A 12,750-nucleotide genomic window follows, 5' to 3' on the forward strand; every position below is an offset into this window, starting at 1 on the left:
ATCATACGATTAACTTTAAAAAATTGTAAGTTGTAAATTTAGATTTTAAATTATTGTTTTTTTTTTTCTTTTCTTTTTAACTTCAAGATTCTATTAGATAAAAAATTCAAAATTTTCCATTAATTATTAAAAAATTTAAATTCGTCAAGAACCTATTAAACATAAAATTTACATTTAAAGACAAATTAAATACTTTTAAAAGTTTAGATACTAAAATATAAACCTTAAAATTTATTTACTAATGGTATAAAATGAACAATTTTAATATAAAAAGAAAAAAATGAAAATGAAAAAGAAAGGAGAATTAATAGTGGTTTTCCAATATAGAGAAATGAATCGAAATATTTATAAATATAATAAAATATCATAATCTATCTGTTATTTATGTTTGTAATATATAGATAATAGTCTATCATAATTTATTGTAGACTATTTACTATAATTTATAAATATTTTAATAATTTTTCTCATTTAAAATAATTTTGTAAAAGGTAATTCAAATATTACAAATTCCTGTTAAAAAAAGAAGAACGAATAGAAAAAGGCAGAGGCGGCAATGAGAGCGAAGGGATCTCAATTTTCAAGTACAAAAGCCCGAAGAAGAAGCCATTAGGTACCATCACTCCCAACTTCTTCCTCTAATCTCATCTTCTCTCTGCAATTTCCATCTCTACTAGGGCTCTGTTTCTTCCAATTTCTCCTAAGAAGCAGCGATCCTGTACTCGACATTAATGGCCGCCGCTGCTTTGAGGAGTTTGGTGAAGCAGAAGGCAGCAATTTCGTCCGACGGTTGTTCGACGGTGAGGAAATTGTTTTCCACTCAAACAGTTCTGGAATCTTCTTCTTTCGTTCAGAGACTCAGAGATCTACCTAAGGATCTCCCTGGAACTAGTATCAGACGAGATGCTGCTCATGTAAGTTGCTCGATTCCTCTCTGTTTTTGCCTTTGTTCTTTTTCTTTTTCAAATTGCTCGTTTCTCTTGCGTTCTGGAGTTCGCCGATGAACTCCGATTATGCTTTCTCCTTCCTTCGGTTTTCTTTATTAATTATTTATTAAAAAAAGTACAGTTATAGATGTGAAGTTGGTTAACAAGAAACTAGAAAGTATTGTATTATTTCAAAGAGAAAAAATAGATTAAAAGCTGTAGCTATGCAAGTTTTTTTAAAAATGATTTTAAATAGATTAAAATATCATTTTTGATGCACGTAATTCGAAACTTCAATTTCAAATCCTTATACTTTTCCATCCATTTTAAATTTAGTTATTTGATTTTAATTTTTTAAAATGAATTAAATAATAATAATAATAATAATCATGCAAGAAAACAAAATTTATTAGGTGATGTATATATTTTTCTAAAAAATCAATAATAAACTTTACGAACTAAATTTAAGATTTATTAAAATTTTAATGATTAAAATTGAACAAAATCTGAATGTATACGAATCAAAATGATATTTTGATCTAATACCTCTAATCTTAAGCTTTTAATTTTTGCAGTACCAGAATGTAATTTTTTAAAAAAATTTTAATTTAATTAATATTTAGTTTATTAAAGGTTTCATTTTTTGAAAGTAATGTCTATTTCCATTTAAGCTTTAGTATGTTTTTTACTAGTGTTGCAAATACATTTAAATTCTTAGTTTTATTTATTTTTTTCTTTTTAAAGTTACTCTTTTTAACTCTTAAAATTTGACTCACCATCCTAATTTAAAAAGTTAAAATTTCTCTTTTTAACTCTTAAATTTAACTTTAAAATATTATTTAATTACGTGAAAGAAAAAAAAAGTAGATGTACGTGTACCAAAAAAATAGACTAAATCTAAATGCCCTGATAATGGTAAATATAGACCTTTTGAACGTAAAAGACCTAAAAAACAAACGAAAGTTGAAATAACATGCCAAAAGAGTTTATTTGTTGTGTTTGCTTTTGTTTTTTTGGGAAATGAAAAGTTTAATGGAATTTAATTCTCATGATGCAATAGAAATATTAAAGATTTAAATTTATAAAAATTTCTATGGAAATATCGTTTTCAATGGATATTTTTAAAGAAAATTATAAAAAAATATTTTAAAATAAATTAAGATTAGTAAATAAATATTTTATTATTTTTTAACCAGTTAATGTATTTATTATTTATATTATATTTAGATTAGTGATATTTTGTTGTTTATTTTTTGTATTTCGTAGATTTTTCTATGATATAATGAAATTTCGATTAATCCCTCATTCATTATCTAACCCATGAAAACTATTGATATGTCCATGAAAATTGCTCGAAACATCACGAGAAGTCTTATTTTATTTTATTCTTATTTATTGGATCTGGGGCTTTGACTGAGCTAGGGATTTACGCCATTGAAAATTAAACAAAATTGAGAGGAATATTTGATTTGGAACTTAAGACTTTGTTTTATATTTTCAGGTCTATTGAATTAATCGATAGTCGAATTTTAAAAATAATATTTTCATATTTTTCCGTGTATTCTGTTTTTGAACTTGAAATTTTAAAATTCATAATTATATTAAAAAAAGGTTAAAAACATTAATAAATATAATATTTCGGAGTCCAATTATTTTTGTTAAATTGAAATAAGTATTATATAATATATTATAAATTAAATGATGTTACAAAATAATAGTTATACATCTATTTTAAATATTCATAAATTAACTAATAATAGTTTATATTCAACCTAATTTTGTGATTAACTATAATTAATTTTATGGTTCATTCATATGCGATTAAACATGGTTCAAATGGGAATTTAATATTTGAATCGGCTAGCAAACACGTATATGAAAACATAAAATAAAAAATAATAATAATAATAATTGAATTTCTTATTCTTGAAAATTTGTTTTTAAATTACCTACAAAACAAACTCTAATCGAAATGGAAAGAATCGAACCCAATAGTATTTAAATATTTCTTTAAAATATACATGTTTTATAAATTAAAGGAGGATTTAATTTTTTTTAAGGCACTACAGAAGAAATGTTTGGATTGGACCTCAATAATTTTGGTCCAAAAATAAAATGAACTCAAAATTCCTCTGTTTTTTAAGTTATGCACTCAAAAAATTTTGGTCTAAAAATAAAATGAACTCAAAATATTTTAATTCAAAATAAAATGGTTGGAAATTATAATATTTTCTACACATTCCCACTCATATATTGTGTGTTTATCGATATTAGGGATGAAAGATCAATTTATACTAGTTTTTGAAATTGTATTGATTAAAACTCTACAAAACCTCATTGGTTAACTATTTTAGTTTAGTTTTACTGTTTTTGTAATTTACGCTTGTTTTCCTATTTTCTAATCTTCTTACTCGTTTGATATTTCTTAAGGAGATATTTGAATCCTTAGATAATTTCTAAAAGTAAAAAAAAAAATCTTTAAAATTATTTTTTTAGACTTAGTTTGATAACTATTTGGTTTTTTGTTTTTTGTTTTTGAAAATTAAGCTTATAGACACTACTTCTATCTCCAAATTTCTTCATTTGGTAGCTACTTGTTACCAATTGTTTAAAAAACCAAGTCAAATTTTGAATACTACAAAAATAGCTTTTAAAAATTTGTATTTGTTTTTGAAATTTAGCTAAGAATTCAACCATTGTACTTAAAAAAGATGTAAATCATTGTAAAAAATGAGGAGGAAATAGGTTTGATTTCAAAAACAAAAAAACGAATATAGTTACCAAACGAGACCATAGTTTTCAAATTTTGGTATGATTTTTTAAAACATTTATAGAAAGTGGACAGTAAAACAAAGGGATAGGTGGAATTATAAGTGGAAGTAGTATTTATAAGTTTAATTTTTTTAAAAAAAATAAAAAATCAAATGCTTATAAAAAGGAGAACTTTCGTAATCAACAAAAACTAAATGGAATAGAAGCATAATCTAATATTTAAGATAGCAGTGAAGTCTTTTAAATCTAAAAACTAAATAGACATAATACTAAAAGTTTAGGATAATGTTTAGAATATAACATTAGTATCTCCATGCCCATATTAGTAGATAAATTGTAATGTTGTTCTAAATCTTTATTTTCAAACTCACATTTTCAGCTCATTGGGAAAACGCCAATGGTTTATCTTAACAAAGTCACTGAGGGCTGTGGAGCTTATATAGCTGTAAAACAAGAAATGATGCAGCCTACTTCCAGCATCAAAGACAGGTAGAGCCACTCTTTTTACAATTACATTCTCTTCTTAATATCTTTGATCTCTTTCAATTTATAATCAGTTCTATTTCCTTTCGTCATCAGACCGGCCTTTGCGATGATCAACGATGCCGAAAAGAAAGGCCTGATTACTCCTGGAAAGGTCAGCTTTATCAACTCTTAGACAGCAAAATTTTTCTACAATATTTTCTTTTCTGAACTTTTGAAACTCTGTTTTACAACATAGACGACTTTGATCGAGCCGACATCGGGAAATATGGGTATCAGTATGGCATTTATGGCTACCTTGAAAGGCTACAAAATGGTTCTAACCATGCCTTCTTATACAAGCTTGGAGAGGAGAGTTACAATGAGAGCATTTGGAGCTGAGTTGATTCTCACTGACCCAACTAAAGGAATGGGAGGTACTGTCAAAAAGGCTTATGATCTTTTGGAATCCACACCTAATGGTTTCATGCTCCAACAGTTCTCAAACCCTGCCAATACTCAGGTGCCTAACAAAATCCATTTTTCTTACTTAATTACTTTGTGGGGTTGGATGATATAATATTAAATTTGTCTTCACCCAACTTAAGCTTTTGGGCCAACCGACAATTTAAGATGGTATCAGAGCAGGTGGTCTAGGAGGTGTTAGATGATATAATATTAAAATTTCCTTCACCTATTAGCTCAAGGGTCGTCAATTAACGATTTAAGATGTTGAAATTATATTCCTCGCTCGAACATAAGACGTTGGTAGATATTTGGTTGAACTGAAGATGGATTTAAAAAAATTGAACAGGTGCATTTTGAAACCACTGGGCCTGAGATATGGGAGGATACAAATGGACAAGTTGACATTTTTGTGATGGGAATAGGCAGTGGAGGGACTGTCTCTGGAGTAGGACAGTATCTGAAATCCAAAAATCCTAATGTTAAGGTATGTAATTATGTGATTATGTGATGAAGTTTTGCTGAACATGGATTTGAGTTTCTTATTAATGGTTGATATTTTGGTTTTTTATTTACTGAAGATTTATGGAGTGGAGCCTGCTGAAAGTAATGTACTGAATGGTGGTAAACCAGGTATAGTTACAATATTGCTTTTTCAAGGAAAATTCTCTGACTTCTTCTTTAGAAAATGTGCTAAAGAAATCGATAATCAAAGGTGAACAAAAAAAAACGTAAGTAATAGAGAACCTTTACGTGGTTCGTTAATAATGTGTTAACTATGTTCACGAGTAGAGTGAGAGAGTAGTTTTATGATTAGAGTAGAAAAATTCAGATTACTGATAAGAGAGGTGCCTCTAGGATTAAAGAGTTTAATAGTGCATTCCTCTAAACCCTAGGACCAAATTTGTAAATAATGTAAATAAAACAAATACGAAAACAACCCCTTGTACGTAATCGTTTGCATCACCAGATAACAGATTCAATGCATTCCAACAAAATGCCCTGTTTTTGATAATCCAAGAAGTATGAACGTTTTAGTCTGGATAGCGTGTCCGTGTTAGTTACATTAACCATGAAAAATATACATAAAATTTAATATAGGCCATGCTTTTGAAGAAATTTCTTTCTTGTATAAAGACATATTTAAAAAGGAGACGCTTTCTTGCCCTTTCCATTTTCATGTTCTAACTTTTTAGTAAACAACATGTCACTAAATTGTGTCGTGTCGTGTCCGTGCTTCTATTACGATCAGTGGAAGATTCTTTATGTGACTTTTCATCAATCTCCTTTGATTGCTACCTCAGTGGTAAGGAAAACTAATGGGCCATGGTGTTGTCAATTGGATTAGGTCCTCATCAGATTACAGGCAATGGGGTTGGATTCAAGCCAGACATATTGGATATGGATGTAATGGATAAAGTTCTTGAAGTAAGTTAGTAAAGTCTAAAAACATGTTAGCCAAGGGCCCCTTGATATTGATTTAATTCTTAGTTTTTACATTCTTCATATATTTTTTCCCCTTAAAATTTGATTACAAATTTACATATTCACAAAAAAAATTTACTTGGCAGGTAAGCAGTGAAGATGCTGTAAATATGGCTAGGGAACTAGCAGTGAAAGAAGGACTAATGGTAAAAGAATAAACATTAAAGCTTAACCTTTCCCCTTTCAGAATCATATTATAAAACACAAACATTTTTGCTTACTTTGCCCCCTTTTGGTTTAAGATTAGAGCTTTACTTTTCTGGTTCATTCAGGTGGGAATATCATCCGGCGCCAATACCATCGCTGCGCTCAGGCTTGCGAGATTACCCGAAAACAAAGGCAAACTTATTGTGGTAAGAAAAAGAAAAAGAAAAAGAAAAAGAATCTTCCTCTCCTACTTTCTTAAACAATCTCTAGAGCTAAATCGACATAGCCTAAGATGAAGATCCTTACCAGTTGTGATTTGTGAATGTTTTCGTAAAGACGATTGAATCGATATCGAAATAAGAAGTCGGTATAACTTGTTATTTGGTTGCATTTTCAGACAATTCATCCAAGTTTTGGGGAGAGATATTTGTCATCTGTCCTGTTCCAAGAACTGAGGAAAGAAGCTGAGAACATGCAACCAGTCTCAGTTGATTGAAGCTTATGATTATATCAAGTATGGCAGTTGACTTGTTTCCAATGTGGGGAAATTAAAAATTTATCCAGTATTATGTTGGATGAAAGTTTGTAGTTCAAATTTTATATATATTGAAGAGAGAAAGAAGGGGGAGGGGGGGAATGATTTTTCCCCAGAAGTGCATTGTGAGATGTTTCTTGTAAGTTGTAATCTCTTTAAACTAATAATGTTAAATCACAAAGTTTAATTCCTCAATTTGAAGTTGGTTGTTTATGTCTAGTCCCTTTTCAATTTTGCTTCTATTCCTCAAATTTTAAAAATATCTAAATAATTTTCTTTTAACTTTCAATTTTGTATCTAGTATATCGATCTACGACATATTTAAAATTTATAAAAAATTAATTGATTTATTAAATTTAATGTCTAATAAAAATCTAAATCTACAATTTTGTATTTTATAAATTCGTGAATTAAAAAAAATATATATCCAATAAACTGAGGACTCTATTAGATATAAAATTAAAAACTCAAACAACTATTACATACAAATTTTAAAGTTTGGAGGCCTATTTCTTTTTAAAGTTTAGAGATAAACAAGAGATCTAGTATTTATTTTTCAAGAAAAGATGAGAAAAGATTAAGAGGAAAAAAAATGGAAGAAGAAAGAAGAAATACTACGCAAAATAAAAAAATAAAGGTTAAAATTTCATTTTCATCTCTACACTTTCATACTTGTGCAATTTTAATTTTAAATATAGTTTCTATATACTAGTTTATGGTTGATTTTTTTTTAAAATAATTATCTATTAGTACTTTTACTTTAAATTTAGAAAATATTCCGTATATCGTATCGTATTTTTTTGTATGCAAGTTTTCAATGAAAGTATAAAGATTAAAATTAGATAAAAATACAAAAATAATAAAAGAAAAACAAAAACAAAGAGAGATGTAATGATGTGATAGATGATAGTGGGAGGATGTGAAGGAAAAAGGAGGGTGGGAAAGTGAGAAAGAACATTTTTCTCAAAATTTACCAAATAAATCATTTTCCTAAATATTAAGGGTTAAAATGTGGAGTTTAAAAATTTAGGATTGAAAATGCTACTAAATTCAAACTTTAAGAATCAAAATTATATGTTATCTTAGACTTAATAAGAAATTAAATGAAAATCTATATCATCACCAAATAATATTTTCTTCATTAAAGTTAGTTTAGCTCAACTGTAATTGGTATAGACTTCCTCTCTAGATGTCGAAGGTTTGATCTCTCGTTGTCTTATTAATACAATTTTACTCACTTTAGTTGCTGAGTTTAAAGAGTAATTGTCTTGTCTCATGGAAGCAACACCTTACCCTCCACAAGATCCAATGCACTCAACTTTGTGGAATAAATCGAACTTCAACGAATTTATAAAAGAGAGAAAAGTTTTATGAAAAAGTTAAAAACCAATTTCAAGAAGAGACATTATTATAGACTAATTCGTGGTCACTCAAATAATCACATCCCTTGGTTAAATTTTGAAAAGACATACGCATTCATAAAACATTGAGCTCATGGAATTGAAAGAATGCAATCATATACGAATAATCACATACCATTTATTCCAATACATTCCTATTGTATTAAAATAAATAATATTTATTTCTTACCATCAATTATAAAGTTAAAAGTTTCAATTTTCATTTTACATATTGTTGAATTCAATTAATTACTTTTTTCCTTAAGAAATTAAACTTTAATATTGTAAAGTTACTAGCTAATGCGATCACATTTCGAAAGGAAAAAAAAGTTAGAAGATAAATATCAACAAAATCTAACTATTTTAATTAAATACCATTACCTATTGTATAGTTTTTTTTCTTTCAAAAGGATATTGAATGACATTTTAATAATTTCTAATAACAAAAAACAATATTCTAAAAGTGGTTATCTCCTAAATTTAATATTTTAGGAGTTTAATTATTTGGTGGTTATTTATCTAAGATTGCAAATCAAGACTCATATACTCACAAATATGAAAAACAAATCTTCAATCAAACCTTCAATTAGCAATAGAAGTGTGTTACTCGAAAAAATTATTTTAAATAACTAAATTACTTAAAATATTTATAAATAATAGTAAAATATCATAGATAGACGGTCATAGACTACTATATATATAGATAGACGGTCATAGACTACTATATATATCTATCATATAGATATAAATAGTAGTCTATATGGTCTATATAAATAGTAATATTTTATTATTATTTATAAATATTTTGATTCATTTTCTTATATCTCAATTAATTTTTTATAAAAAAATTAGCTAACCTAAACACTTTCAAAATGTAAAAAACTAAATCAAAAAGATATTTGTATAAATATTTTTTACATGTTTTTTTTTAATAAAAAAACAGTAATCATTAAATTAAATTATAGGTAAAATTCAAACACTAAACTGAAAAAAAATACCGATGTCTTTATTTATTATTATTTTTTCCAGGTAAAATTCAATCACGGTAAAAAAACACACACAGATTTTAAACATTTGCTCTAAAGTATCCACTAATTCATATATTTCATTTACCTCGTTTGTGTCTTCAAAATATATTATCATTCCATTTTATTTCGTAAAGAAAAAACAAATCGTGAGTTATGTAAAATATCCGTTAAAATTCTAAAATTTTCCCACCTTCAATCGAAAATAATATAGGTACAAATTTTCACATTACAAAATCTAAACCAACTTAAGGGCATAAAAAAAAAAAAGAAGAAAAATCTAAAGTTGACATCAAATATATATAAATGATACATATAAAACAAAAATATATAGCTTAATAAAAAATTAAATCGAGCATCATAACTCAATATCACCATTTTAATGGTCGAGTTGATGGTTCAAATTCACTCAAGTAATTATTGAACTAAAATTAAAATAAGTTTAAACAAAAAAAAATTATAATCAACCAAATTCTTGAAGAAAAAACATAACTAAATTGAATGGAAGTTAGCATACTAAGATAAATCGAACCAAAAGTTTAACATTTTATATCCTAAAATGGTTCGTTCTTTCCATTTGAATTAATACCAAATGGTTTAAGGAAACCTCAACAATCATCAACCTAAACCCTTAAAAAATGGGTAGAAAAATGTTTTATATTAGAAGAATCAATCATATTCATCCAAAATCCCTTAAAAAAAATCTAAATAAATTAACATCCTACAATCACTCAAATAGTAAACTAGCTCAACAAATAGATAATCAATCAAATAAACATAACAATATGTTAATTAACATATCTTAAAACAATTCATTCATTCATTCATCCTACAATCTCTCTTTTCTTCCCTATCATTGCCTCGACAGACCTTTCTCGGCCACAATTCTCACAGTCGAGCCGCTTCGGGGCGTTCCAAACCTCCAACACACAGTTGTACATCACAGATTTGTTGTTCACTATGACTTTCTCTGCTTCCTTGAACTTCTCCACTAGATCATATTCTATTTCACTCTCTACCTCACACTTCTTGCACTTCATTTTTCCTACAATTTTCAAAATCCCATCTCCAACTAGGTTTCTCATACTGTGTATGATTGCTTGTCGGTTCCTCGCCCATGGATATGGCGTCGGTATTGTCTCGATTTTTCCTGGTCGGAGTAATTGCCTTCGACATCGTGTGAGAGCAACAGAGTTTACAGTCGGAGATAGGGACCGAGATCGAGACCGAGACATAAGAGTACTAGGATTAAGGTTTTCATTTGGAGACATTAGGAAGAAATCTATGGTAGGGTTGATGTAAGGGATGGAGACGACAAAGTTGGTGATGGTGGTTGGTGCGGTTGGAAAAGGTCAAGATCGATGTTGTTGCCATTCTCATTTGGAGACGTCAAGAAGAAATCTATGGTAGGGTTTGGTGTTAGGGATGAAGATGACAAAGTTGAAGATGGTGACGGGTGTGGTCGGGAGAGATCGAGATCGTCGTCGTTTCATTCTCAGTTGGAGACATCGGGAAGAAATCTGATAGCACCGAAAATGTGCTATCTTCCTCTTCTTAATTCTAGGTCGTTATTATGTTTTAATGTGTTTATTTGGTGTTTTTGTAAGTTTTGGGTGCCTAAGAGGTAGAATCGGCGGTTACGAACTGTTCGAGGTTAATTTGGACCAATTAGGAGCTAAAAGGAGCACCTGGACTTCAAAGGAGGAAAAATGATAAAAATGTCTCTAGAGGCACAACGCTCAGTGCCGTAGCACCAACGTGCGACGATTTTTCTAGAAGCACCAGATTTTGGTGTAGTATCGCAATGCTACGTACTCTGATGGCTGCATTCGCACGTCAAAGCGCCGTGACGCTGTCCCTAGTGTCGCGGCGCGTCCACGACTGCTATTTAAAGAATTCTTTGTTTAGGGCAGAGGGATCGACCTTCTAATCGGCCTCCAGCCTATTTCGCTACCTTTTCACCTCTTTCACTTGTATTTTTCTCTAATTTCTTCCTTTTTCTCATGTAATTAGTTGAGATGGAGCCTGAATTTGTCTTCTCCATCCCATGAGAAGGTAAGTTCTAGGGTTTTCTCTAGTTTAGGGATTCATAAGAACTCAATATAGTTTTTGGGAGAATTTTTATATTACAATGTATATATCTTGTTTATGGATTCTCACTCTGAATTTACTAATTTCAAATTGCATTTTCATGTATTTGATTGACAACTAATACTTGTTTATATAGTTCCATGCTTAGGTTTAACATTGATTAAGGCAATGAACCATAATAAAGAAGAGATTAAATTAACTTGCTTAATTGTGAAGTCGACTGCATTAGGTAATGCTTTAATCAATCTCGATGTAAAAATCATATTGAACGAGTTAACTAGACAGTGGAAATTAATTAGTTCATCCTAGCATCTCTCTAAAGCTTAATGCGTTTAGTTGATGTGTTTAATGTGGATTCGTCTTCTCATGTTAGCTAATTAGATTTTAAGGACGGTAATTAGGATTCTAATTAATTTGGCTAGGCATAGACAAGAAAGGTTAAGTCATATTATGAAAATTCGATGACCCGAATTACATTGGGCAACTCCATTCCTCTAAACTAGAAAGTCTTGATTAATTGCATTTCTATCCTTTATTTTCTCGCATTTTACTTTTCATGCACTTTGAATTATCCAATCCATACCAAATCTCCACCTCCTTATTTTACCACTTACATAAAAAAATGAGTTTCAAGGAACTAATCTTCTGTGCTTCCCTGTGGATCGACCTTAGACTTGCCTCTTGTACTACTAGTTAGTATAAGTAGTTCGTTCAGTAATTTATAAATATTATTTGATTGACGATCTTTTGGGAGCGACACCAAAAAGAGATTCTATCCGTCAAATTGGTGTCGTTGCTAGGGAAGCCAATTAGTTCTTCTTAGTTAGTTTTTAGTTCAAATTTCTTTTGCTTTGATTTGTTTTCTTTCTTGTGTCAGTTAAGCATGGCAAGATTTTCAAATCAATCTTAGACGTCCAAAAGTCGACTTGTAAGTCTTGATGACGAGGTGAGTGGGCTTAGCCGCCATATTGCCAAGTTGACCGCCTTGGTTGACCACGTAATGGGAAGGAGTTCATAGCAAGTAGAGGTGTGCACGAGTTGCCTCTTTGAGGGGCACCCTACGCAAGCATGCCTGAGGTTGCAATGGATCCCAGTACCGCGAGGATTCGCCGAGGAGGTATATTGTGGTCATTTGGACTACGAGCCTCACCATTCTTGGTGGGAGGAGTTCTTTGACCAAGGATACTTAGGATGACAGTAGAGCTTGGATAACAAAGATTTCACAGTACTCCACCAGTCGACTCATGCTCAATCTTCAGGGTCGAGTATGTCTTTAGAGGTTTTGGTTTTAAAGCTTGTTAACTGTACTTTTGAGTTTCAGTAGAACAATGCCCATAGGCAGCAGGAGTTCGAACGCTTCCAGCAAGAGAGTCTTTTCCCCAAGGTAGAGGTTGGAACTGATTTGCAAAGCCTGAATGACCTTGTTGCTCAGCTTGTAACAT

The 12,750-nt window shown here is 29.8% G+C and overlaps 2 protein-coding genes across 2 annotated transcripts; one reads left to right on the top strand and one right to left on the bottom strand.

Annotated features, from left to right (window-relative positions):
• Window positions 1-539: 539 nt before the first annotated feature.
• LOC120068144 (bifunctional L-3-cyanoalanine synthase/cysteine synthase 1, mitochondrial) lies at window positions 540-6,993 on the top strand. Its single transcript, XM_039019845.1, has 10 exons — window positions 540-914; window positions 4,078-4,187; window positions 4,278-4,335; window positions 4,420-4,683; window positions 4,975-5,112; window positions 5,207-5,258; window positions 5,974-6,053; window positions 6,197-6,256; window positions 6,383-6,463; window positions 6,655-6,993. Exons 1-10 carry the CDS (start codon window positions 732-734, stop codon window positions 6,751-6,753), a joined length of 1,125 nt encoding a protein of 374 aa, XP_038875773.1. The 5' UTR covers window positions 540-731; the 3' UTR covers window positions 6,754-6,993.
• Window positions 6,994-10,041: 3,048 nt separating this feature from the next.
• On the bottom strand, window positions 10,042-10,488 carry LOC120067587. The gene has a single exon (XM_039019133.1). It carries the CDS (start codon window positions 10,486-10,488, stop codon window positions 10,042-10,044), a length of 447 nt encoding a protein of 148 aa, XP_038875061.1.
• Between the last annotated feature and the right edge of the window lie 2,262 nt (window positions 10,489-12,750).

The sequence above is a fragment of the Benincasa hispida genome, chromosome 12, assembly GCF_009727055.1.
Source record: "Benincasa hispida cultivar B227 chromosome 12, ASM972705v1, whole genome shotgun sequence".
Taxonomy (NCBI): Eukaryota; Viridiplantae; Streptophyta; class Magnoliopsida; order Cucurbitales; family Cucurbitaceae; genus Benincasa; species Benincasa hispida.